Below are 27,820 nucleotides of genomic sequence, written 5' to 3'. Positions count from 1 at the left end.
GCAGGTGTGTGCCCCCTGTCCAGGTGTGTTACTCATGGGCAGGTGTGTGCCCCCTGTCCAGGTGTGTTACTCATGTCCAGGTGTGTGTCCCCTGTCCAGGTGTGTTACTCATGTCCAGGTGTGTGTCCCCTGTCCAGGTGTGTTACTCATGTCCAAGTGTGTGCCCCCTGTCCAGGTGTGTTACTCATGTCCATGTGTGTTACTCATGGACAGGTGTGTGCCCCCTGTCCAGGTGTGTTACTCATGGGCAGGTGTGTGCCCCCTGTCCAGGTGTGTTACTCATGGGCAGGTGTGTGCCCCCTGTCCAGGTGTGTTACTCATGGGCAGGTGTGTGCCCCCTGTCCAGGTGTTTTACTCATGGGCAGGTGTGTACCTGTGTCCAGGTGTGTTACCCATGGGCAGGTGTGTACCTGTGTCCAGGTGTGTTACCCATGGGCAGGTGTGTACCTGTGTCCAGGTGTGTTACTCATGGGCAGGTGTGTGCCCCCTGTCCAGGTGTTTTACTCATGGGCAGGTGTGTACCTGTGTCTAGGTGTGTTACCCATGGGCAGGTGTGTACCTGTGTCCAGGTGTGTTACCCATGGGCAGGTGTGTACCTGTGTCCAGGTGTGTTACTCATGGGCAGGTGTGTGCCCCCTGTCCAGGTGTTTTACTCATGGGCAGGTGTGTACCTGTGTCCAGGTGTGTTACCCATGGGCAGGTGTGTACCCTGTCCAGGTGTGTTACTCATGGGCAGGTGTGTGCCCCCTGTCCAGGTGTGTTACTCATGGGCAGGTGTGTACCTGTGTCCAGGTGTGTTACTCATGGGCAGGTGTGTACCTGTGTCTAGGTGTGTTACCCATGGGCAGGTGTGTACCTGTGTCCAGGTGTGTTACCCATGGGCAGGTGTGTACCTGTGTCCAGGTGTGTTACTCATGGGCAGGTGTGTACCTGTGTCCAGGTGTGTTACCCATGGGCAGGTGTGTACCTGTGTCCAGGTGTGTTACTCATGGGCAGGTGTGTACCTGTGTCCAGGTGTGTTACTCATGGGCAGGTGTGTACCTGTGTCCAGGTGTGTTACCTGTGAGTGGAGCTCCCCCAGGCTCCATGTTTGTCAGTCAGGATGTTGATGATCTTCTGGATGAGCTGTGTGGCGGTCACATGATCACGGTATTTGGCAGCTCGGATCAGGTGATCGCACATCTTCTCTTCTTCACGCTTCTCCGCGGCGTACTGAGCACAGTGAGACTGCAAGCACACACACCAAATTATTTTTATTTTGATCATCGACAGCATCACTTTGTGTTCAATATCCTCCCTCTTTCTGTCTGTCTGTCTCTCCTCTACCTGTCTATTTTTCCTATCTGTCCATCTCTTGTTGTCATTGTAACACTTTGCTAGCTAACATAACATCACCTTGCAACCAGTGTGTGAGACTCGCTAGTTAGCTGTGTACATTTTTGTTCCAAGACCTAACCATCTTCTGTGTGTGTGTGTGTGTGTGTGTGTGTGTGTGTGTACACATATGTGTAACCTTAGACACACAGGAAACAAATAGAACTCTGGGTCTTTTCCAAGCCACAGTGATTAATAACTCTGGACACATATTTGCTAATGCCTTTAGGCAACACTGAAAAAAATGTGCAAAATACCCAGAATGCACCGGGGTGCATGTTTCTCTGTCAGACTGTGTTATCAGAAAGAGTCGGGACTGAAATGCAATGGAATAACAGAACAGCTCCAAGAACGGCTGAAAAAATGAACAATGTGTGTGTTATCCTTTATAAAGGAGACACAAAGACAAAGAATTAAAAGTTAAAAACAAATGGAAAAAAATAATGGGGGGTGTATTAATTTTGCAAAAATCTTTTTTAACTAACATTTTAATTCTTTTTCTCTTGTATTTTTTGTAAAATATTGTAAACATATTAATTTATGATCCTTTATTAAGGATAAGAAAGAAAAGAAAGAGGCAAAAAAAGGAAACATACATTAAAAAAATTCATACCTGGCCTGCAAAATTTCAAAAACAAGTTTTTAGGTATAAAAACTTTTTACCTCATTTTTTTTTCTTGAATTTGATGTGAAACATCTCATCTCATCTCATTATCTCTAGCCGCTTTATCCTTCTACAGGGTCGCAGGCAAGCTGGAGCCTATCCCAGCTGACTACGGGCGAAAGGCGGGGTACACCCTGGACAAGTCGCCAGGTCATCACAGGGCTGACACATAGACACAGACAACCATTCACACTCACATTCACACCTACGCTCAATTTAGAGTCACCAGTTAACCTAACCTGCATGTCTTTGGACTGTGGGGGAAACCGGAGCACCCGGAGGAAACCCACGCGGACACGGGGAGAACATGCAAACTCCACACAGAAAGGCCCTCGCCGGCCCCGGGGCTCGAACCCAGGACCTTCTTGCTGTGAGGCGACAGTACTAACCATTACACCACCGTGCCGCCATGTGAAACATTATAAAAATATATTAATTCAGAGTCATGTTCTGAAGAATCCTAAAGCAAAAATACTAAATAAATATCGACAGAAAATAAAAAGACAAAAGTCATTAAAAAAAGGAAAATGAAGAAACAAAATCATAAACAAAGAAAAGATGCATAAATAAATACATAGTCCCTATATACAGAGAGAGACGTAGAGGTAGTTACTGCAACATTTAGAATTTTCTGTGGAGAGAGAGAGAGAGAGAGAGAGAGAGAGAGAGAGAGAGAGAAAGACTTAAAAAGTCTGAAAAACAGAGTGACAGAGAGAGCAACAGAGAGAGAGAGACAGACAGACATAAGGCTGAGAAAGAGGGAGAGGCAGAGAAAGACAAAAACATAAGGCTGAGAGAGAGAGATTAATAGTATTTGCTGTCAAACATTACAAACATGAATAGAATTTATGATAAAGGATTAGAAAGAAAGAAAGAAAGAAAGAAAGAAAGAAAGAAAGAAAGAAAGAAAGAAAGAAAGAAAGAAAACTCACTGTCTCAGTCCTTCATGTGACTCATTTGTGTGCCTTCATTCCCCTTCAAACAGGAAAGAGGCTACTTAAGTTCTATTTTTGACCTTTGACCTTGCTGTGACCTTGACCCTGTTCAGATCCGTTCCAAGAATCAGTTCATCTGCTGGTTCTGACGATCATCTCCGTATCAAGCCTACAAATATTCAACCACTCGTGCTTGAGTCATAAGATACGAGAGATCGTGAGGATCTTAGACACAGATAACGCTAAACAAGAGAGGGATAAAAGAAAGAATGAATGAAAGAAAGAAAAGGAGTGAAGTAACTGCAGTGTGTAATGCCAGAGTTTCTATATTATGAGGAAAAACTCTGTAGAAATAAACAACTCTGTGTCAGTGCTCGCACTGCTTTCAAGACCTCCTCGGAAATCTGTACAAACCAGTTCAGAGGTGCTGACGATGACGCACTGGGGGCTCAGATACCCAGGGTCTGTATCAATCTGATACACGCAAAACACAACGCTGGATCAAACATTGGAGAAAAAGCTGAATGAGTTCAATCGAAAAGGGTTTTGGTTTTTTTTTGAAAGAAGGAATAAAAAGTGGTATGAGTGGCACGGTGTCATGTCTATTTATAATTCTGTGGTATTAAAGTATTCTATTAATATACTGAAATAGTGTTCCTTACAACACACACACACACACACACACACACACACACACACACACACACATATCTATTTATAGATTCAGCAAGTGAGCCACAGTTACAGGAGAGTAGATACTGTCTGAGATAAAAGCAGGCGGTGTTATACACACACACACACAAAATATACAATTTTGTGTAAAAAAGCAATAAGGCTGAAAGGTTAATGCCGCTCTGTGGTCTCTTCTAATGTGATTCTCTCAGTGTGTGTAAGACCAAAATTCAATTAGCATTGTGAGCGTGTGTGTTTTTTCTGTAAATGGCCCTCCTCTCCAATTTGGCAGTGGACTCGTCACGTATGACAGCAAATCCATGGAGACGAGTGGCGGCCTTTTCCTAACGATCAGTCTGTGTCTCGTCCTGCGGTGCTTAACTGGACATTGACCTTACAGCATACACACTTTCTCTCTCTCTCTCTCTCTCTCTCTCTCTCTCTCACACACACACACACACACACACACAGTGATCCAAACACAGGAAAAATAGGACAGTGAGAGACTAAAAGTCATCCGTTTGCATGAGGACAAGTCTGGAAAAGAAAATGGAATCAAAGAAAATCAGCTTAAAGAGGAGTCGTCTGAACCTCATCTGAAACATGCATGAAAGAAAGAAAGAAAGAAAGAAAGAAAGAAAGAAAGAAAGAAAGAAAGAAAGAAGACAAAATTCTAAAAGAAAAAAACAAAAAATAAAATTTACAATGGATAAATTGTAAATAAATACAAAAAGTAGAGAAATGAAAATAATACATGAATCAATAAATAAAGAAAATGTAAATATAACAGGAGCAATAGGAGAAACAGGAGCAGTAACGGTAGTAATAAGAGGAGGAGGAGTTGGAAAAATCATACCGATAGTAGTCAGAGTAGTAAAGGTAGTAGTATAAGTAGCAAAAGTAGTCATAATACCAATAGTAAGATTATTATTACTATTATTATTATTTTCCAACAACAAGAATAGTAATAGTCATAATAGTAGTATTGATAGTAGGAGTCATAATAATAATAATAATAATAATAATAGTGGATATCTTAATAGCAGTAGCCTATTGATATTAGCAATAATAAAAATAGTCGCAGTAGTAGTAGATGTCTTAATAATAGCAGTAGCCTATTGATATTAGTAATAATAATAAATAGTAGTAGTAGTAGTAGTAGATGTCTTAATAATAGCAGTAGCCTATTGATATTAGTAATAATAATAAATAGTAGTAGTAGTAGTAGTAGTAGTAGTAGATGTCTTAATAATAGCAGTAGCCTATTGATATTAGTAATAATAATAATAATAATAATAATAATAATAATAATAATAATAAGTAGTAGTAGTAGTAGTAGTAGATGTCTTAATAATAGCAGTAGCCTACTGATATTAGTAATAATAATAAATAGTAGTAGTAGTACTAGTAGTCTTAATAATAGCAGTAGCCTACTGATATTAGTAATAATAATAAATAGTAGTAGTAGTACTAGTAGTCTTAATAATAGCAGTAGCCTACTGATATTAGTAATAATAATAATAATAATAATAATAATAATAAAGGGGATGGGGAATAATAGCAAGAGCATTTGCAATAGTTGTAATATTAATAGTGGGAGTAATAGTAAAAGTAACAGTAATAATAATAATAAAAATAATAATAGAATTATTAATCATGGGAGTAATACTAAACAGTAAGTTTAGTGCAGTCGTCGTAGTAAGAATAATAGTAATAATAACAATAGTATTGATTGTAGGAATTATAACAACAACAAAAGTAGTAGTGGTATTACTTATAATCATAATAGTAGGAGTAGTAATAGGAGTAATATAACCCTAGGAGTCATAGTAATAGTGGTGATAATAGTAGAAGTAGCAGTAGTGATAGTGGGAGTAATAATAATAATAATAATAATTATTATTATTATTATTATTATTATTATTATTAATAATATTATTACTATTAGTAGTAGTAGTAGTAACAGTGGTAATAGGAGGCGTAATAATAGGAGTGACAGTCGTGGTGATAGCAATATTAGTAATAGGAAGAGCAGTAATAATAGTAGTAGTAATAGTGGTAACAGGAGGAGCAATAATAGTAGTGATGGCTGTATTAGGCGTAATAATAATAATAATAATAATAATAATAGTAATAGCAGTAATAATAGAAGTGGTAACAGTAGTAATAGCATGAGTAGTGGTGGTGATAGCATTAGGAGTAACACTAATAGTAGTAGTGACAGTAGGAGTAATGTGAGTAATAATAGTAATAGTGGTAGTAGTTGTAGTGGTAGTGATAGTGTTAGGAGTAATACTAGTAATAATAGTAGTGACAGTAGGAATGGTGGGAGTAATAATAGTAATAGTGGTAGTGGTTGTAGTGGTAGTGTTAGGAGTAATACTAATAGCAGTAGTGAGAGTAGGAATGGTGGGAGTAATAATGGTAATAGTAGTGGTAGTTGTAGTATTAGTGATAGTGTTAGGAGTAATACTAATAATAGTAGTGGTGACAGTAGGAATGGTGGGAGTAATAATAGTAATAGTAGCAGTAGTTGTAGTAGTAGTGATGGTGTTAGGAGTAATACTAATAATAGTAGTGGCAGTAGGAATAGTGTGAGTAATAATAGTAATGGTAGTAGTAGTTGTGGTAGCAGTGATAGTGTTAGGAGTAATACTAGTAATGGTAGTAGTGACAGTAGGAATGGTGGGAGTAATAATAGTAGTAGTAGTAGTAGTAGTGGTGATAGTGTTAGGAGTAATACTAATAATAGTAGTAGTGACAGTAGGAATGGTGGGAGTAATAATAGTAATAGCAGCAGTAGTTGTAGTAGTAGTGATAGTGTTAGGAGTAATACTAATAATAGTAGTGGTGACAGTAGGAATAGTGTGAGCAATAATAGTAATGGTAGTAGTAGTTGTGGTAGTAGTGATAGTGTTAGGAGTAATACTAATAATAGTAGTGGCAGTAGGAATAGTGTGAGTAATAATAGTAATGGTAGTAGTAGTTGTGGTAGTAGTGATAGTGTTAGGAGTAATACTAGTAATAGTAGTAGTGACAGTAGGAGTGGTGGGAGTAATAATAGTAATAGTGGTAGGAGGAGTAATAATATGAGTAATAGTAGTAACAATAGTAGTAAGTATCATAGTATGGTGTTCTGTCTGTCTGACATCACGGAGGGGAATCACCTTTTTTCTCGTTTATTTGCCATCATTTCTCAAGGCTTTATTAATGATCCATCATGAGTTCAAATGCCTGGTCATAAAGAGGCACTTCATCAGCTCACCGTGAAACACTCCCATGGTTTAACGAGCTTCAACGACTTCCAGCTAAACACACAGCGAGAGATGATGACATCATACACCACTGACTCATAACCAAATCACACAACAACCTCACAACAGCTAAACAAACAATGACGCATCATCCCACGATCTTATAATCCATGTAAAAATACATTTTACATCTACAATCTTCAAAAGCACGTGTCTGTCCTGTCCTAACAGAGAACACTCGTTCTCACAACATGAAAAGAAAAAGCAGGAAGACGGAGACGAGTATAATGGCATAAGACAGTGTAATTATCTTCAACTGTTTCCTCTGACAGAATTAAACATAGAAAACCTTCAAACAGCTTTAAAAATACACACACACAGAGATGACGCAGTTCATCCAACCAATTGCCTCATGCTTCAGAGAAAATCACTAAAGCCTACAGAACACTGAAATTAGCTTCTCAGCTAAAATCTGGACCATGATGTAATGCTCAGTCAGCAATCAAGTGCTAGTGATGGATAAAATCCAGACGCACACAAAAAAGGAAAATAAATAAAAATAACAGTATGTATAATAGATATAAAGAAATCAGAAACAAAAAAGCACATATGAAAAAGTGAAGATAAAGGAAAATAATACAAAAAAGGATAAAGGAAATATAAATAAATGGGAGCAGTGACACTAGTACTTAGTACTAATACGGCTCCTATTCTATTTCCTTTATACATTATTAGGAGCAGGAGAAGTAAGGCGACTCATTTTAGATTTTTCGGATCACGGATCCACCGACGGCAGTTAAATACTACCGCTAGAAAAATAAAAAGTCTGTGTGTATTTTTATTTTTATTTGAACCGCTGAAACGTACAAAAAGAAATGTAAAAAAAAAGTCACACATTTTTCTTGTAACAGCACTGTATCCCTAGTACTAGGTCATATTTCTTTAAGTAAAAAGTATTAGAATCGCAAATACAAACAACGTGTGTTGTACATATCTACTTCAGCCGAGTCCAAAAACGAAACTATTTACGGCATTTTCACTTGAATGTTATGGTATTTACGACCGCTTTACGACAGTGCCAACCTCGTGCTGACCATGGCTGACGCTGACAGCATGGATTCCAAGCTATCACCTGAACTGTACGTAAGCATAAAGTGTGGTAAAGAAAAGTCTTTTCACTGTCTCACTAACCAAAACGTGGGATTTCGTCTCTCTCTCTCTCTCTCTCTCTCTCTCTATATATATATATATATATATATATATATATATATATAGTGTGTGTGTGTATGTATGTATGTATGTATGTATGTATGTATCACGGGCGATTGCTCTAAGACAATGAGGGAGGCTCAGCCTCCTCTAAAAATGATGAACATCGTGTAGGATGAATTGCGCTAGGCTTATATTATAGCCGACCTTATAACATTGCTATTTCAGATCCAGAATCATAGAAATATATGTGCTCAACCCACTACAGTGCGAAATCATTCCCTTATAACTTTCCCCAGTTCACCTAATGTGTGCGTGAGTTTTTCCCCCTCGTGACAGCGCGATGCAGCCCAGCCTCAGTGGATTGGGAGCTCTGTGCTTGTCAATCTCAAAAGGCAAGACGATTATTGGACAAATACTGCGAAAACGCCCGCCCACGGAGTCTCACGGACTCCCAGCCTCAATGGACTTCAACGGCATTTGGGAGCTCTGCGCTTTTCAATCTCAAAATGCAAGACGGTTATTGGACAAATACTGCGAAAATGCCCGCCCACGGACTCCGAGCCTCGCATGGGAGGGACATGGCAGTTTCCACAAGGAGACTGGTGATTGGTGAAAGCGGCCGGATATTTTCTTTGATTGACAGCTCGTTTCAACTATAGACAGGCAGCGGTACAGTGTTGCCAGATTGGGTGATTTACCGCCCAATTGGGCGGTTTTAAGTGCATTTTGGCGGGTTTTGAACATATTTTGGGCTGGATAACGTCAGCAGTATCTGGCAACATCAGTTCAGTCCCATGCGGAATCACAAGTGCTGTGGTGTATTGTAAGAGATCGGCTTACATTTCGATTTCATTCATTACATACGGTTTCTACCAGCTTTTTTAGTTTGTATATATTTTCATTGTAAATAAAGTGTAAATATAGTGTTGTCAAGTTTGCTATCTTAGTTCCAGAAATTTTGTTTATCTGAGTGACTGAACTTGAACTTGAGGGGGCGAGTCAGCTAGCAAGAAAGCTGCGCACGGATGCCAAGCATTGCTGATTTAATTTTGGCGAAGCCATTTGCCAGTCTTCCTTTCGAGGAAAAAATTAAAATTAAAGAGCAGGGTAGACCAACGCCTCAAACTGACTTGGTGAAAAAGGTGGGGAATAATACTCGTTCCTTTCAGCTCTCCTGGTACGAGAAAGTGAATTGGCTAACAGCAAGTGACCCACATCAACAACAGTAAATAGGCTACTTTAGTAATATGTCATGGATGGACCAAAAATATAGAATCTATTTAAAATGTTTATGCTGAGTATATTATATTGGAATATATGTTTTTCTGGATATGAATTAAACACCGCTACAATTTGGAAAACATTTTTAAACAAAAACACAGCCGAGGTCAATTTTTAAACAACATGCCACAATTTTAAAATATAAAATGTTAAAATATACCCCCCCCCCCAACACCACCATCATGTATATTGGACAGTAGGCTAATGGGCCAAAAGAACCTGTTATTTCACAGTTTGTGACCCTGCCAACAATCAGCCAGATCAGAGGCAAGAGTATGGGCAAAACTGATGTGTTTTCTTTTAAAATCTGGAAATATCGTAACCGACCAGCCTCCCCTGTTTGAAAGACTACCAGCCGCCACTGGTATGTATGTATGTATGTCTGTCTCTTGAATTTAAATTATTTTTTCATCTTAATCCGACATTGAAATTTTGCCATGCAAAAAAAAAAAAACTGGACAAGGACACTTTTTTTTTTTATTTCGACTGACATCATCAAAAATATGTTGAAAAAATCCGTGAACCTAAAGATAAAAAATTGGTGGCCTAATAATCATAGTAGAAGTCAGAGGATCAGCACGAGTAGCAATAGTAATAATAATATAGTAGTAATAATAGGAGTAGCAATAGTAAAAATAAAGCAGTAATAATAGGAGTAGCAATAGTAATAATAAAGTAGTAATAATAGGAGTAGCAATAATAATAAAGTATTAATAATAGGAGTAGCGATAGTAATAATATAGTAGTAATAATAGGAGTAGCAATAGTAATGGTGGTAATAACAATAATAGTAACATCAATAATAGTAATAATAATAGTAATACAACTAGTCATAATAGTAACGATAGTTATAGTAAGAATATAGTTATAGTAAGAATAGTAACAGCAATAGGAGTAGCAGTAGTAGTGATAGCACTCGTAGTAATACCACTACTACTGATAATAATAATAATAATAATAATAATAATAATAATAATAATAATAATATTATTATTATAGTAGCAGGAGTAGTACCAATAGTAATAATAAAATAGTAGTAGGGACAATAATAGCACTAGTAATATTACGACGACTACTACTACGAATAATAATAATAGTGATATTAGTATAAATACAGAGGGGATCATAGGAAATTGCTCATTCTGATTGGTCGAGATTTTCTGACTATTTCTCGAGAATCGCCTTGAGCAACTCGGCAAAACAGGGCCAATCACTTCGTCACCGTAACTGAGGAAGAATTACAAATTATGAAAGAAAATGCTGTTCCTTAAAGCACGAAAGATGCTACGAAGTTTGGTCTTAAACTATTCAAAGGTCAGGTGGAATTGTGATTTATTTTATCTATTTCAAAACAAAGGATTTTATGTGACTCAGCGTAGACAGGTTATACAAATCTGCACCACGCTGTCATTTCATTTGCTTTTGAGGTTTGAAATACATTTTTTTTTCAAATATGATTTAAAAAACTATTTTTGAAATAAATCACCAGTGTGTATTTATACTAAAACAATTATCTGCCTCAGGCTCAGTGAATATCGGTAAATAATAACCTCAACTTCGTCTTGGCTATTACTCACTGATATTCATAGAGCCTTCGGCGAATAATTGTTAAATAGTATAAATAATAATAATAATAATAATAGAAAGAGGAGGAGAAGGGGAAAAATGGTGAGATCTATCTGATCAGGTTCTACCAATAGCACAAGAAATCGGAGATAATCATTCTGATGTTCCTATTTTTTAACTAATTCCAGAGAAGAAAAGCTTGAAGGCACAACCCACAAATTTAGAACAGGAGTGCAACAAAATACAGTATGGTTTTTAAAAAAAAAAAAAGCTAGTAAAACACGCAAAATATCTGTGAATCCATGAAACAGTGAATCCATCAGAGCTACATCAAGATTAAAGCACTTCTGAGGATAAATATATTAAATTCAACAAGTGAGGAATAAAACACCTTGGGAGGTGCTGGGATGGAAAAATAATCAACAAAAGAGTGGTGTTCTGTGGCTCTACAGGAAGCTCTGTTCCTGTTAACACCCCAAACTTGGGGTGGGTGGGACTTGGGATGAGTAGCACAAGTGTGTATATTTTTGGATGAATATCAGAATGGATAAACCTGAAATGCTTCTTGAAGTAAACTGAAAATCCTCTGCTTTGGAAATCCATACAAAAAAGTAAAAAACAGAAAGAAGGTCAGAGAGAGAAAGGGAGAGGGGGAACAAGAGAATGAAGGAAGAGTGACGGAAGAGGGAAAAAAATGATGCGTTAAAAGTACAACAGCGAACAAAAGTCAGGGAACGCCATCGCATGACAGACACTTCAATTCTGAAACGATGTTCCTGTCAAGCTCGGCATCGATTCGCCCTCGTGCACGACAAGACGACGAGCGCTGGATGAACGAGTGCAGAAGGAGAAAGAGAGAAAGGGATGGCGAGAGAGATGGAGAGGGTGTTCTGCCCTTGACGGTCACAGTGGCCATCAAGGTTAACGCAGTCGAAACAACTTATCACAAAAACTATCGCTTCTTGTGTCCCATCTCCCCCCCAACTCCCTCACTACATCCCTCGTTCATCGTGCTTTCTCTAATGGACTGCTCACAATGAACGCATGGCAGACTCTTCGTCTTCCTCCTCCTCTTCCATCATCTAGACGACGACTTCAAGGTCAAGAGAATCGGGAATTAAATGCGTCCTTTTGGGGAGACAGAGAGACAAATGGAGGAGAGGATGGAGAGAGAAAAATGAGTGTGTTGTTGAGAGAGAGAGAGAGAAAGTAGTATACAAAGAGAAGCAATGCAAAGAGAAATGATTAGAGTTAATAACAGAACCCAAGTAAAAATGTCCAAATATACTGTTTAACGGAAACATGACACACTTATTCACTCATTCAGTTTATTTATTTGTATTCATTTCACGTAATATTAATGTCATTTCTGGAGTTCACTCTGTAGTTGTTTTGGGCAAAGTGTGTAGTTATAATGAGGGCGTGTTAGGACTGTGACGAGTGTGTAGTTATAATGAGTGCGTGTTAGGATTGTGACGAGTGTGTAGTTATAATGAGTGCGTGTTAGGACTGTGTCGAGTGTGTAGTTATAATGAGTGTGTGTTAGGATTGTGACGAGTGTGTAGTTATAATGAGTGCGTGTTAGGACTGTGACGAGTGTGTAGTTATAATGAGTGCGTGTTAGGATTGTGACGAGTGTGTAGTTATAATGAGTGCGTGTTAGGACTGTGACGAGTGTGTAGTTATAATGAGTGCGTGTAAGGATTGTGACGAGTGTGTAGTTATAATGAGTGCGTGTTAGGACTGTGACGAGTGTGTAGTTATAATGAGTGCGTGTTAGGACTGTGACGAGTGTGTAGTTATAATGAGTGCGTGTTAGGACTGTGACGAGTGTGTAGTTATAATGAGTGCGTGTTAGGATTGTGACGAGTGTGTAGTTATAATGAGTGCGTGTTAGGACTGTGACGAGTGTGTAGTTATAATGAGTGCGTGTTAGTATTGTGACAAGTGTGTAGTTATAATGAGTGCGTGTTAGGATTGTGACGAGTGTGTAGTTATAATGAGTGCGTGTTAGGACTGTGACGAGTGTGTAGTTATAATGAGTGCGTGTTAGGATTGTGACGAGTGTGTAGTTATAATGAGTGCGTGTTAGGATTGTGACGAGTGTGTAGTTATAATGAGTGCGTGTTAGGACTGTGACGAGTGTGTAGTTATAATGAGTGCGTGTTAGTATTGTGACAAGTGTGTAGTTATAATGAGTGCGTGTTAGGACTGTGACGAGTGTGTAGTTATAATGAGTGTGTGTTAGGATTGTGACGAGTGTGTAGTTATAATGAGTGCGTGTTAGGACTGTGACGAGTGTGTAGTTATAATGAGTGCGTGTTAGGATTGTGACGAGTGTGTAGTTATAATGAGTGCGTGTTAGGATTGTGACGAGTGTGTAGTTATAATGAGTGTGTGTTAGGACTGTGACGAGTGTGTAGTTATAATGAGTGTGTTAGGATTGTGACGAGTGTGTAGTTATAATGAGTGCGTGTTAGGACTGTGACGAGTGTGTAGTTATAATGAGTGTGTGTTAGGACTGTGACGAGTGTGTAGTTATAATGAGTGCGTGTTAGGACTGTGACGAGTGTGTAGTTATAATGAGTGCGTGTTAGGACTGTGACGAGTGTGTAGTTATAATGAGTGCGTGTTAGGACTGTGACGAGTGTGTAGTTATAATGAGTGCGTGTTAGGACTGTGACGAGTGTGTAGTTATAATGAGTGCGTGTTAGGACTGTGACAAGTGTGTAGTTATAATGAGTGCGTGTTAGGACTGTGACGAGTGTGTAGTTATAATGAGTGCGTGTTAGGACTGTGACGAGTGTGTAGTTATAATGAGTGCGTGTTAGGACTGTGACGAGTGTGTAGTTATAATGAGTGCGTGTTAGGACTGTGACGAGTGTGTAGTTATAATGAGTGTGTTAGTATTGTGACAAGTGTGTAGTTATAATGAGTGCGTGTTAGGATTGTGACGAGTGTGTAGTTATAATGAGTGCGTGTTAGGACTGTGACGAGTGTGTAGTTATAATGAGTGTGTGTTAGGACTGTGACGAGTGTGTAGTTATAATGAGTGCGTGTTAGGACTGTGACGAGTGTGTAGTTATAATGAGTGTGTGTTAGGACTGTGACGAGTGTGTAGTTATAATGAGTGTGTGTTAGGACTGTGACGAGTGTGTAGTTATAATGAGTGTGTGTTAGGATTGTGACGAGTGTGTAGTTATAATGAGTGTGTGTTAGGACTGTGACGAGTGTGTAGTTATAATGAGTGCGTGTTAGGATTGTGACGAGTGTGTAGTTATAATGAGTGTGTTAGGATTGTGACGAGTGTGTAGTTATAATGAGTGCGTGTTAGGACTGTGACGAGTGTGTAGTTATAATGAGTGTGTGTTAGGACTGTGACGAGTGTGTAGTTATAATGAGTGCGTGTTAGGACTGTGACGAGTGTGTAGTTATAATGAGTGTGTTAGGATTGTGACGTGTGTAGTTATAATGTGTGTAGTTATAATGAGTGTGTGTTAGGACTGTGACGAGTGTGTAGTTATAATGAGTGTGTTAGGATTGTGACGTGTGTAGTTATAATGTGTGTAGTTATAATGAGTGTGTGTTAGGACTGTGACGAGTGTGTAGTTATAATGAGTGTGTGTTAGGACTGTGACGAGTGTGTAGTTATAATGAGTGCGTGTTAGGACTGTGACGAGTGTGTAGTTATAATGAGTGCGTGTTAGGACTGTGACGAGTGTGTAGTTATAATGAGTGCGTGTTAGGATTGTGACGAGTGTGTAGTTATAATGAGTGCGTGTTAGGACTGTGACGAGTGTGTAGTTATAATGAGTGTGTGTTAGGACTGTGACGAGTGTGTAGTTATAATGAGTGTGTTAGGATTGTGACGAGTGTGTAGTTATAATGAGTGCGTGTTAGGACTGTGACGAGTGTGTAGTTATAATGAGTGCGTGTTAGGACTGTGACGAGTGTGTAGTTATAATGAGTGTGTTAGGATTGTGACGTGTGTAGTTATAATGTGTGTAGTTATAATGAGTGTGTGTTAGGACTGTGACGAGTGTGTAGTTATAATGAGTGTGTGGTAGGACTGTGACGAGTGTGTAGTTATAATGAGTGTGTGTTAGGACTGTGACGAGTGTGTAGTTATAATGAGTGCGTGTTAGGACTGTGACGAGTGTGTAGTTATAATGAGTGTGTGTTAGGATTGTGACGAGTGTGTAGTTATAATGAGTGTGTGTTAGGACTGTGACGAGTGTGTAGTTATAATGAGTGCGTGTTAGGATTGTGACGAGTGTGTAGTTATAATGAGTGCGTGTTAGGATTGTGACGAGTGTGTAGTTATAATGAGTGTGTTAGGATTGTGACGAGTGTGTAGTTATAATGAGTGCGTGTTAGGACTGTGACGAGTGTGTAGTTATAATGAGTGTGTTAGGATTGTGACGTGTGTAGTTATAATGTGTGTAGTTATAATGAGTGTGTGTTAGGACTGTGACGAGTGTGTAGTTATAATGAGTGAGTGTTAGGATTGTGACGTGTGTAGTTATAATGTGTGTAGTTATAATAAGTGTGTGTTAGGATTGTGACGAGTGTGTAGTTATAATGAGTGTGTGTTAGGACTGTGACGAGTGTGTAGTTATAATGAGTGTGTGTTAGGACTGTGACGAGTGTGTAGTTATAATGAGTGTGTGTTAGGACTGTGACGAGTGTGTAGTTATAATGAGTGTGTGTTAGGATTGTGACGAGTGTGTAGTTATAATGAGTGCGTGTTAGGATTGTGACGAGTGTGTAGTTATAATGAGTGTGTTAGGATTGTGACGAGTGTGTAGTTATAATGAGTGCGTGTTAGGACTGTGACGAGTGTGTAGTTATAATGAGTGTGTTAGGATTGTGACGTGTGTAGTTATAATGTGTGTAGTTATAATGAGTGTGTGTTAGGACTGTGACGAGTGTGTAGTTATAATGAGTGTGTTAGGATTGTGACGTGTGTAGTTATAATGTGTGTAGTTATAATAAGTGTGTGTTAGGATTGTGACGAGTGTGTAGTTATAATGAGTGTGTGTTAGGACTGTGACGAGTGTGTAGTTATAATGAGTGCGTGTTAGGACTGTGACGAGTGTGTAGTTATAATGAGTGCGTGTTAGGACTGTGACGAGTGTGTAGTTATAATGAGTGTGTTAGGATTGTGACGTGTGTAGTTATAATGTGTGTAGTTATAATAAGTGTGTGTTAGGATTGTGACGAGTGTGTAGTTATAATGAGTGTGTGTTAGGACTGTGACGAGTGTGTAGTTATAATGAGTGCGTGTTAGGACTGTGACGAGTGTGTAGTTATAATGAGTGTGTTAGGATTGTGATGTGTGTAGTTATAATGTGTGTAGTTATAATGAGTGTGTGTTAGGACTGTGACGAGTGTGTAGTTATAATGAGTGCGTGTTAGGACTGTGACGAGTGTGTAGTTATAATGAGTGCGTGTTAGGATTGTGAGGAGTGTGTAGTTATAATGAGTGCGTGTTAGGATTGTGAGGAGTGTGTAGTTATAATGAGTGCGTGTTAGGACTGTGACGAGTGTGTAGTTATAATGAGTGCGTGTTAGGACTGTGACGAGTGTGTAGTTATAATGAGTGTGTGTTAGGATTGTGACGAGTGTGTAGTTATAATGAGTGTGTTAGGATTGTGACGTGTGTAGTTATAATGTGTGTAGTTATAATGAGTGTGTGTTAGGACTGTGACGAGTGTGTAGTTATAATGAGTGCGTGTTAGGACTGTGACGAGTGTGTAGTTATAATGAGTGTGTGTTAGGACTGTGACGAGTGTGTAGTTATAATGAGTGCGTGTTAGGACTGTGACGAGTGTGTAGTTATAATGAGTGCGTGTTAGGACTGTGACGAGTGTGTAGTTATAATGAGTGTGTGTTAGGATTGTGACGAGTGTGTAGTTATAATGAGTGTGTGTTAGGACTGTGACGAGTGTGTAGTTATAATGAGTGTGTGTTAGGATTGTGACGAGTGTGTAGTTATAATGAGTGCGTGTTAGGCTTGTGACGAGTGTGTAGTTATAATGAGTGTGTTAGGATTGTGACGAGTGTGTAGTTATAATGAGTGCGTGTTAGGATTGTGACGAGTGTGTAGTTATAATGAGTGCGTGTTAGGACTGTGACGAGTGTGTAGTTATAATGAGTGTGTGTTAGGACTGTGACGAGTGTGTAGTTATAATGAGTGTGTTAGGATTGTGACGTGTGTAGTTATAATGTGTGTAGTTATAATGAGTGTGTGTTAGGACTGTGACGAGTGTGTAGTTATAATGAATGCGTGTTAGGACTGTGACGAGTGTGTAGTTATAATGAGTGCGTGTTAGGACTGTGACGAGTGTGTAGTTATAATGAGTGCGTGTTAGGACTGTGACGAGTGTGTAGTTATAATGAGTGCATGTTAGGACTGTGACGAGTGTGTAGTTATAATGAGTGCGTGTTAGGACTGTGACGAGTGTGTAGTTATAATGAGTGCGTGTTAGGACTGTGACGAGTGTGTAGTTATAATGAGTGCATGTTAGGATTGTGACGAGTGTGTAGTTATAATGAGTGCGTGTTAGGACTGTGACGAGTGTGTAGTTATAATGAGTGCGTGTTAGGACTGTGACGAGTGTGTAGTTATAATGAGTGCGTGTTAGGACTGTGACGAGTGTGTAGTTATAATGAGTGCGTGTTAGGACTGTGACGAGTGTGTAGTTATAATGAGTGCGTGTTAGGACTGTGACGAGTGTGTAGTTATAATGAATGCGTGTTAGGACTGTGACGAGTGTGTAGTTATAATGAGTGTGTGTTAGGATTGTGACGAGTGTGTAGTTATAATGAATGCGTGTTAGGACTGTGACGAGTGTGTAGTTATAATGAGTGCGTGTTAGGACTGTGACGAGTGTGTAGTTATAATGAGTGTGTGTTAGGATTGTGACGAGTGTGTAGTTATAATGAGTGCGTGTTAGGATTGTGACGAGTGTGTAGTTATAATGAATGCGTGTTAGGATTGTGACGAGTGTGTAGTTATAATGAATGCGTGTTAGGATTGTGACGAGTGTGTAGTTATAATGAGTGTGTTAGGATTGTGACGTGTATAGTTATAATGTGTGTAGTTATAATGAGTGCGTGTTAGGACTGTGAGGAGTGTGTAGTTATAATGAGTGCGTGTTAGGATTGTGACGAGTGTGTAGTTATAATGAGTGCGTGTTAGGATTGTGACGAGTGTGTAGTTATAATGAGTGCGTGTTAGGACTGTGACGAGTGTGTAGTTATAATGAGTGCGTGTTAGGACTGTGACGAGTGTGTAGTTATAATGAGTGCGTGTTAGGATTGTGACGAGTGTGTAGTTATAACGAGTGCGTGTTAGGACTGTGACGAGTGTGTAGTTATAATGAATGCGTGTTAGGACTGTGACGAGTGTGTAGTTATAATGAGTGTGTGTTAGGATTGTGATGAGTGTGTAGTTATAATGAGTGCGTGTTAGGATTGTGACGAGTGTGTAGTTATAATGAGTGCGTGTTAGGATTGTGACGAGTGTGTAGTTATAATGAATGCGTGTTAGGATTGTGACGAGTGTGTAGTTATAATGAATGAGTGTTAGGATTGTGACGAGTGTGTAGTTATAATGAGTGTGTTAGGATTGTGACGTGTATAGTTATAATGTGTGCGTGTTAGGACTGTGAGGAGTGCGTAGTTATAATGAGTGTGTGTTAGGACTGTGACGAGTGCGTAGTTATAATGAGTGTGTGTTAGGACTGTGACGAGTGTGTAGTTATAATGAGTGCGTGTTAGGATTGTGACGAGTGTGTAGTTATAATGAGTGCGTGTTAGGATTGTGACGAGTGTGTAGTTATAATGAGTGCGTGTTAGGACTGTGACGAGTGTGTAGTTATAATGAGTGCGTGTTAGGACTGTGACGAGTGTGTAGTTATAATGAGTGCGTGTTAGGATTGTGACGAGTGTGTAGTTATAACGAGTGCGTGTTAGGATTGTGACGAGTGTGTAGTTATAATGAGTGTGTTAGGATTGTGACGAGTGTGTAGTTATAATGAGTGTGTTAGGATTGTGACGAGTGTGTAGTTATAATGAGTGTGTTAGGATTGTGACGAGTGTGTAGTTATAATGAGTGCGTGTTAGGATTGTGACGAGTGTGTAGTTATAATGAGTGCGTGTTAGGACTGTGACGAGTGTGTAGTTATAATGAGTGCGTGTTAGGACTGTGACGAGTGTGTAGTTATAATGAGTGCGTGTTAGGATTGTGACGAGTGTGTAGTTATAATGAGTGCGTGTTAGGATTGTGACGAGTGTGTAGTTATAATGAGTGCGTGTTAGGATTGTGACGAGTGTGTAGTTATAATGAGTGCGTGTTAGGATTGTGACGAGTGTGTAGTGATAATGAGTGCGTGTTAGGATTGTGACGAGTGTGTAGTTATAATGAGTGCGTGTTAGGACTGTGACGAGTGTGTAGTTATAATGAGTGCGTGTTAGGATTGTGACGAGTGTGTAGTTATAATGAGTGCGTGTTAGGATTGTGACGAGTGTGTAGTTATAATGAGTGCGTGTTAGGATTGTGACGAGTGTGTAGTTATAATGAGTGCGTGTTAGGATTGTGACGAGTGTGTAGTTATAATGAGTGCGTGTTAGGATTGTGACGAGTGTGTAGTTATAATGAGTGCGTGTTAGGATTGTGACGAGTGTGTAGTTATAATGAGTGCGTGTTAGGATTGTGACGAGTGTGTAGTTATAATGAGTGCGTGTTAGGATTGTGACGAGTGTGTAGTTATAATGAGTGCGTGTTAGGAATGTGACGAGTGTGTAGTTATAATGAGTGCGTGTTAGGACTGTGACGAGTGTGTAGTTATAATGAGTGCGTGTTAGGATTGTGACGAGTGTGTAGTTATAATGAGTGCGTGTTAGGATTGTGACGAGTGTGTAGTTATAATGAGTGCTTGTTAGGATTGTGACGAGTGTGTAGTTATAATGAGTGCGTGTTAGGACTGTGACGAGTGTGTAGTTATAAGGAGTGCGTGTTAGGATTGTGACGAGTGTGTAGTTATAACGAGTGCGTGTTAGGATTGTGACGAGTGTGTAGTTATAATGAGTGCGTGTTAGGACTGTGACGAGTGTGTAGTTATAATGAGTGCGTGTTAGGATTGTGACGAGTGTGTCGTTATAACGAGTGCGTGTTAGGATTGTGACGAGTGTGTAGTTATAACGAGTGCGTGTTAGGATTGTGACGAGTGTGTAGCGTAAGCCAAGTTGCTGATTGGTCAGCTGTTGTAAAGGTCGTTATGACATCAGCTGCCAGATAGAATTCAAATTTTCATTCTTGGACTTGAGAAGGAAATGTTTTGCACTTTAATCTGAAACATAGTATAATTTATGGATGGATGGATGGAAGGCAGGAAGAAAGCTGAAATTGTCTCTGAAATAAAGTTATGGACAAATGAACACAGAAAGAAATAAATGAGAAAATGAGAGAGGGAGATAAAAGGAAACCTTCTGTCTGAGTGCCAAAGTAATACATGACCACATCATGTGCGCACTCTCTCTTCCTCTCTCTCTCTCTCTCTCTCTCTCTCTCTCACACACACACACAGCAACTGAATTAACTCAGCAAGATCAGGATTATCAGATAAGAGAGACAGACAACAGGAAAAGATGAAACATATCACCATCTCTCTCTCTCTCACTCTGTAGAAGAGCACTGTTTTTCGGTGGGAGATGTGGTGCAGCACAAGAACATTGGCTCTGCCTTCCCCATGAACAGTAAGCTGTTACAGAAGGGTATAATGATCAACAATGAGCTTACACTGATTTCTCCCCTTAGTTCCACAACAAAAAAACCATTGTGCTGTCGAACATCCCTCCCTTTAAATCTGACCGAGAAATTTCCAAAGGACGATCGAGATAGCGGCGACTGGTCTACCTTAAAGAAAAACGCCTTTGGCTTTAAGTCCCCACTGGTTCAACACCTGGTGTCTTTTTTATGATCCTTCAAGATAATGTCAAAGAACATGGAGATGGAGGATGAAGCCGTGTTTAAGAGGGGGAAAAAAACGAGGTAATGGGAACCAACAGGCCAAAAAAGCCATGAGGGCAGATAAGAGACAGAGTCAGACAGTGAGGAGGTCATGTCAGACTCTTTGTTTAATTTTGGTTCTCAAGAAGAACAGTCATCAGTCGTACACCATGCTGAGGACATCGAAGAATTTCCAAGAACCACAAAGTGGAAGAAAAGAATGTTGTAATAGAGGAATATTTCCCAGACCATAAACAGTTTCTTTATGTTTGGTGTGTTTTGGGTTGGACGGGTTTTTAATCATCTGTTTGTTTTATGTACAGTATTTTTGAATAATGAATGGAATTCATGTTGCGAGTTTGAACATTAACAGGGAACGAGAATATGAAAAGTGAGTAAAGCTATCTGAACGAGTGAAGCAGAATTGTATTGATGTTGCTCCATTACAGGAAACACTGATACCCCTTTACAACCAACAGGGAACGGGTTCTTGAACCGGTTTCATTCAGGATACTTTGAACCTTGGTGCCAGGTCATGAACTGACCCACGTTTTCACCAGTTTTGAGCGGAACTGTTGTAATCAAGGATGCGTCATGAACAGAGGGCGTTTCTCAATGCACAACGGGAGTAAACAGTCGTAGCAAGATAGTGGAGCGTACTGATTACCTCAGAGCTTTTGTCCTGTTGCAGATATTTGTTTTCGGTCCATTTTTTCTGAAGACGTATCCTTATCCATTGCTGCGCTCTGCTTCCTCTCCAAACTAATGGCACACCCACTGATGTCGTCACGGTTCGCACTGGAAAAAAACAGCTATATTTTGGTTCCAACTGGGAACCAACTTTTCAAGGTCCGAACCAGTTTATTTTTTGGCTGAAATGCTCCAAGTGGTTCAAAATTTGGTGCGCAAACAAGAACAGAACTGTTGCCTGTTGGTCAAAAAGGAGTAGTAGTGATGTCAGCAAAGCTGCTGATTGGCTGAAAGAGTGGGACAGGCTGGTGGATTTGAAGCCACATCAATTAGTGGTGAGGGTGCCTTATTGTTTGCTCGTAGTTTTATTCCTAGTTCTTACACAGCATGAGTTTTTAAAATGGGAGGCTTTGAAAAGTGAAAGCTTTTTAGCACTGCCGATATTTTAATTCTGGGTGGGGATTTTAATGGCACAAGTTATAATTCGGAAAGGAACCATGTATGATCTCATGTGGTCTTCAGAAAGCGCCTGTGGGAGATGATCGAGGCCAATGAATGAAGTGAGATTTCGAGGATTTGAAATGAAAAACAGAGACAGTACATGTGAGCCAATTCTGTGGACAACACACTATCTCTGATCACAGCATGGTACAGTGTACTATCAGAAAAAAAAAATAATAATAAAGCCTCGGAGTGCATATTGGTATTTTAACACCTCATTCTTAAAAAACACAAATGATAGAGTGCGTTTTATTTATTTCTGGAATGGTTTAAATCGGAGAAGTTGGATTTTAGTTCTTTACGACCGAGGGGGTGGGGTGGGGGTGTTTAAAAATGGGTTTTAATGGCAATATTAAACCAGAGTGGGGCACTGTATAAACCACCATTAACCCAAAAGGTTGCTGATGTCCAGTGGAGGATTTTACATGGAGTTGTCTCTGTGAATTGTTTTATCTCAATTTTAAGCCCTGAGGTCACACAGAATTCTTTTATATTTATTTATTTATCCCCCCCAGAGCATCTTCATGCGGATTTTCCAATTTAGATTATCATCCTTGGTTTAAAATACGTCAGGAGAAATAGCTTCAAGTGTCAGCTGATGAATTTTATCCTTGGCCTGGCCAAAATGGCAATATATCTGAGCAGGAAAAAGAAATTCTCATCTCATCTCATTATCTCTAGCCGCTTTATCCTGTTCTACAGGGTCACAGGCAAGCTGGAGCCTATCCCAGCTGACTACGGGTGAAAGGCGGGGTACACCCTGGACAAGTCGCCAGGTCATCACAGGGCTGACACATAGACACAGACAACCATTCACACTCACATTCACACCTACGCTCAATTTAGAGTCACCAGTTAACCTAACCTGCATGTCTTTGGACTGTGGGGGAAACCGGAGCACCCGGAGGAAACCCACGCGGACACGGGGAGAACATGCAAACTCCGCACAGAAAGGCCCTCGCCGGCCACGGGGCTCGAACCCGGACCTTCTTGCTGTGAGGCGACAGCGCTAACCACTACACCACCGTGCCGCCCCCAAAGAAATTATCTTTAAAAAAAAAAAGAAAAAGAAACAGACTGTAAGACCATAAGAATTTTCTCCAGACTAATTAAATCAAAAATTCTAATTGATTTTAGTTTTTCACAACAGTTTGGGTGATTTGGAGATGTTCGAGTCAGTGTGGTGTTGTGACGAGGCTCTATGCTCTGTAGAAGAAGAACTTTGTTTTGTACCAGAATTAATTAGACTGGTAGAATCATTCCATACACTACACACCCAAACATGCTTAGCTGAATTGCTTTGTAAAAATATTTATGTATTCATTGATCCACCCTGATTTTATCATTTATAATGTGACCTGTGTAAAATAAAGGATTGTAAAAGTCAAAATCTCGCTCGCTCGCTCTCGCTTTCTCTCCCGGCCTCCCTCTCTGCCTGTGTGTCAGTTTGTCTGTCTGTCTCCCTGTCTCTGATCTGTTCAGAGAGAAATATCAGAGAGAGAGAACAGTAAAAGATAATTGGATTTGTGCGGTGTGTATCTGTGTGTCCATCACGACCCGCTGTCTCACTATCTCAACAACGAGAACTCAATCTCACAGTGTGTGTGTGTGAGACTTCAGCTAGCTGATAAACTAAATAAACCTCACTGGAGTGAAATAAACCCAGTATGAAACTTGCGTGGAAAGAAGAACACATGATAGTTGAGAAAAGAACTGAGTAATAATTGCTGATATGGTTGAACACTCAGATTCTGTAGTGTAAAGGTGTGTGTGTGTGTGTGTGTGTGTGTGTGTGTGTGTGTGTGTGTGTGTGTGTGTGTGTGTGGTATCAGGATCCCCCCATCGGCTGTTAGTTTTATTGTAGCGGCGCAAAATGAAGGTGGAGGAAAATCAATAGAGCAATATGAGCTGAAAACTTATCTCTGAAACACTGGTGTTCAGGGTCAGAGAGAGTCACATCGCTCTGAATGAAGGAGAGAGAGAGAGAGGAGCTGATCAGATCTGATCGGATGACAGAGAGAGGACAGGAAAGGAATGGAGGAGGAAAAACAAAATGGTGACTGCACAGTGACCCGTGTGGAGTGAGTGACCTTCAGTGGCATCTTTACTGACAAGTTACAGAGCTGAGCTCCTGTGACAGGAAGGAAGTAAGGTCACAAAGGAAGAAGGTTAGGAAGGAAGGAAGGAAGGAAGGAAGGAAGGAAGGAAGGGTGCAGGTTAGAAAAGAAGGTGGTCACAAAGGAAGGAATGAAGGAAGTAAGTTAGAAAGGAAGGTGGTCATGAAGGAAGGAAGGAGGTCAGGAATTAAAGAAGGGATTAAAGAAGGATTGCGCGATGAAGCGTTCCCAGTTCCTCTGAGTTTACGAGTCTGATCAGAGAAACAGATAAACCTATAGTTATTTTAAACTACAGGATCAGGTTTATGTTATTGTGTGTAATAATTGGGGGGGGGGGGGGGGGGGGGGGGGTTTCCCCCTCGGAGAGCATCAGTAGAGGTAAAAGTAGAAGCAGCTCTCCGGTGTCTCAGCCAGTGATTCTGTTTGGACTCATAAAACAATATTTCATCTTTTCTTTCAGACACACTACGTCTTCATTACGTCCCGTGGACAATTTTCCCCTGAAGTCAGCAATATTCCCGATTTTTACTGAGACATGAAAGGAGTATTCTCAATGAGACAACAGGGACCAATTACACAGAGAGAGAGAGAGAGAGAGAGAGAGAGAGAGAGAGAGAGAGAGAGAGAGAGATTGTCCCAGGAGTACAGATCCACAGACCCAACACCGATACAGTGAATTCTGTATTATACAGTATTATTGAGATTCCCTGCGGAGGAGGAGGATGATAAGTAGTATAGTATAAATTCACATTGTAGTATGGTAGGATGGATGTCATGGTGACCAGGAATCACACAAGTGTGTCCCAGTGCTTGTACTTTAAGGAGGAGACAACAAACTCAGCCCTGCTGTCAATCAAACTACTGTTCTCTGTGTGTGTGTGTGTGTGTGTGTGTGTGTGTGTGTGTGTGTGTGTGTGTGTGTGTACCTCAAAATCAGCATGTTTGTGTATGTCCTCAGCTCTCTGTCGACTCAGAATGAACTCAGCTTCATTTGCAACACGGACGAGATGATCCTTCATCGTGTGACTCAGCAACCTACAGGGAGAGAGAGAGGGAGAAAGACAGAGAGAGAGAGGGGGGAGAGAGAGAGAGGGAGAGAGACAGAGAGAGGGAGGGGGGAAAGAGAGAGTTTCTGAAATGGTGATAATGAGTGTGAAATCAGGTTTATACACAGTAGCGTGCGTGTGTGTGTGTGTGAGAGTGAGTGCGTGTTAAGGAGGCATAAAATGACATTTGCCACACTGATTACACACACACACACACACACACACACACACACACACACACACACACACACACACACACACACAAACGTGTTAATGATACGCATCTGTAAATATTCAGAGGAAGAGAACTGTGATCTCTGACCTTTGACCCCTAACCTTAAACCTGACCCTGCTCATGTTGCTACATGTGAAACAGCAGTTTCACATGTGTGTGTTATTCCAGCACAGGCAAGTTACACACACACACACACACACACTCTTTCTCCTTTATGTATTCCAGATAGACAGAAAAAAAAGACTCAAAGAAAAAGGCAGACAGAGGGAGAGAGTGGAAGTGAAAGAGAGAGCAAGAGAGAGAGAGCAGTGGTGCCTGGGGATTTTTTTTTAGAATTAGAAGCCTTTATTTGTCACATATACATTACAGCACAGTTCGTTCTCCGTATTCAACCCATCTGAGGCAGTGAACACAGAGAGAGAGAGAGAGAGAGAGAGAAAGAGAGAGAGAGCGAAAGATACCCAATTTGCTAGTAAAGGCGTGTGATTTGCGACATCATGCGACGGATTACGATGCCGTTTACATGGCTTTGTGTTTCACAGTTTGAAATTGTATTCACGGGGTGTTTTCAGTCCTGCGGCGGTGCTTTAGAGTGGGCAGGGTGACAGAGCTGTGCTCAGTGGGTCACGGGGGCTACGGCCCGAGCAAAGTGGAAGAATAACAGAGAGTGGACGCATGGAGGGAGTGTGAGGAGGAATGAAGGGCAGAAACTCGATACTGGAGTGTCGAGGGCGGACAGCGGGAGAGCAGAGGAGCAGACGCCATCAATAACGGCGCTCACGCTGCGGCCCACTCGCTTTATGGCCTCTCTCTCACACACACACACTTTTTTTTTTTTTAACATTTATGTTCCTCGGCGCAAAATTATCCATTTACGTAAAGTTCTACAGTCCTTCAGTTGCACTCTGTGTTTCTATGGCTGTGTTCCAAATGCCACCTAATGCCTCATTCAATGTCACTGTTCTAAAATGTAATGCCTGGAACATTCTAGAACAGCTCAGACTAATACTATGTAGTGCACACACTAGCGGTATTAACACCATCCGCTTTAAGGTGCTCTCGCTATAGTGCGAGTCTCAGCTGTTCTAGAATGTTCCAACATTACAGTACAGCCTCCAGAGTTCTAAAATTCTAAACTCACCATTCGAGAACCCTGAAGGTGACACTGTAATGAGTGGAACATTCTAGAACAGCTGATAACGCTAGGTAGCACACACTATAGCAGTATTAACACCATCTCCTTTACGGTGTGCTCGCTATCGTGCGAGTCTCAGCTGTTCTAGAATGTTCCAACGTTACAATACAGCCTTCAGAGCTCTAAAATTCTAAACTCTGCATTCTAGAACCCTGAAGGTGACACTGTAATGACTGGAACATTCTAGAACAGCCAGGCTTTCACTGCCACTGTATCCATCAAGGTCATTTATCTTAAACATTATGGATTACAGCTGTATCGATATCAAGTCTAAAGAAATTGAAAATGGGGTCAAAAAGTACTGAATGCTGAGATTCAGTTCTGATCTCTGCTGCTGGAACTCTTGCCCTCTGTCTTTTCTTCTTTTCCCCTCGTCTCTCAGCGAGAGCGGCATAGTGTTACCGACCCCTATGCTGCAAATCAAGCCCCTTGCACGACACCAACATCTGGATTAGCGCTACACACACCGATAGACATTCAATACTCGGACGTAATGACTGCCTGATAAATGCCCAGTCGAATATTACAGTCTCCAGTATCTGCTTACAGCTTTCTGTTTTTACAAGAACGGCTTTAAAACATTGCGAGCACATTTTAATGCGCTGTGAAGCATCACGCGGACATTATAAATATTTCTGATTTAATTATCACCATCAGTTTACTGTCTTTACTTTCAACTCAGAGACAGTCTGGTGCTCATTAGCATTTACAACGCTTCATTAGTCCGCATAAAAGGCATTCGTTAGCATGAATTAGCATCACTGGCAGTGATATCACAGGCCTCTCTTGAAGTCTCACAGGGAGATCCAAGAGCTCTGAAACTGATCATGGCTCCTTTCATCCTGTGATTACAGATAACTCTGAGCAGCACAGACACACACTTCCTCTAAAAAAAAAAAAAAAAAAAGTGTCAAATTTCTCTTCGTCCCAGCACCTCATGCTCCAGAAAGCCCAGGCTCATAGGTAACGGATGCACTGACACGACCCTAGAGGTGGTGACCTCAGGGTCACTTTTTCGAAGCCCTTTCAGCATGGCATCGATTCAATTTCGATCCAAACAGCG

General features: G+C 40.3%; 1 protein-coding gene across 1 annotated transcript in view; it reads right to left on the bottom strand.

Annotated features, from left to right (window-relative positions):
- The window catches only part of lrba (LPS-responsive vesicle trafficking, beach and anchor containing), a 373,382-nt gene that overhangs the window by 161,584 nt on the left and 183,978 nt on the right, over window positions 1-27,820 (bottom strand). The window contains exons 36-37 of the mRNA XM_060917126.1: window positions 25,208-25,316; window positions 1,061-1,227 (exon numbers count right to left, since the gene is read on the bottom strand). Coding sequence (XP_060773109.1) covers window positions 1,061-1,227; window positions 25,208-25,316 — 276 coding nt within the window. The remainder of the gene's footprint in view (window positions 1-1,060; window positions 1,228-25,207; window positions 25,317-27,820) is intronic.

Source organism: Neoarius graeffei, chromosome 3 (genome assembly GCF_027579695.1).
Source record: "Neoarius graeffei isolate fNeoGra1 chromosome 3, fNeoGra1.pri, whole genome shotgun sequence".
In the NCBI taxonomy this organism is placed as follows: Eukaryota; Metazoa; Chordata; class Actinopteri; order Siluriformes; family Ariidae; genus Neoarius; species Neoarius graeffei.
Note: the sequence above shows the minus strand (reverse complement) of the source record. Positions and strands in the feature narration are given on the sequence as shown.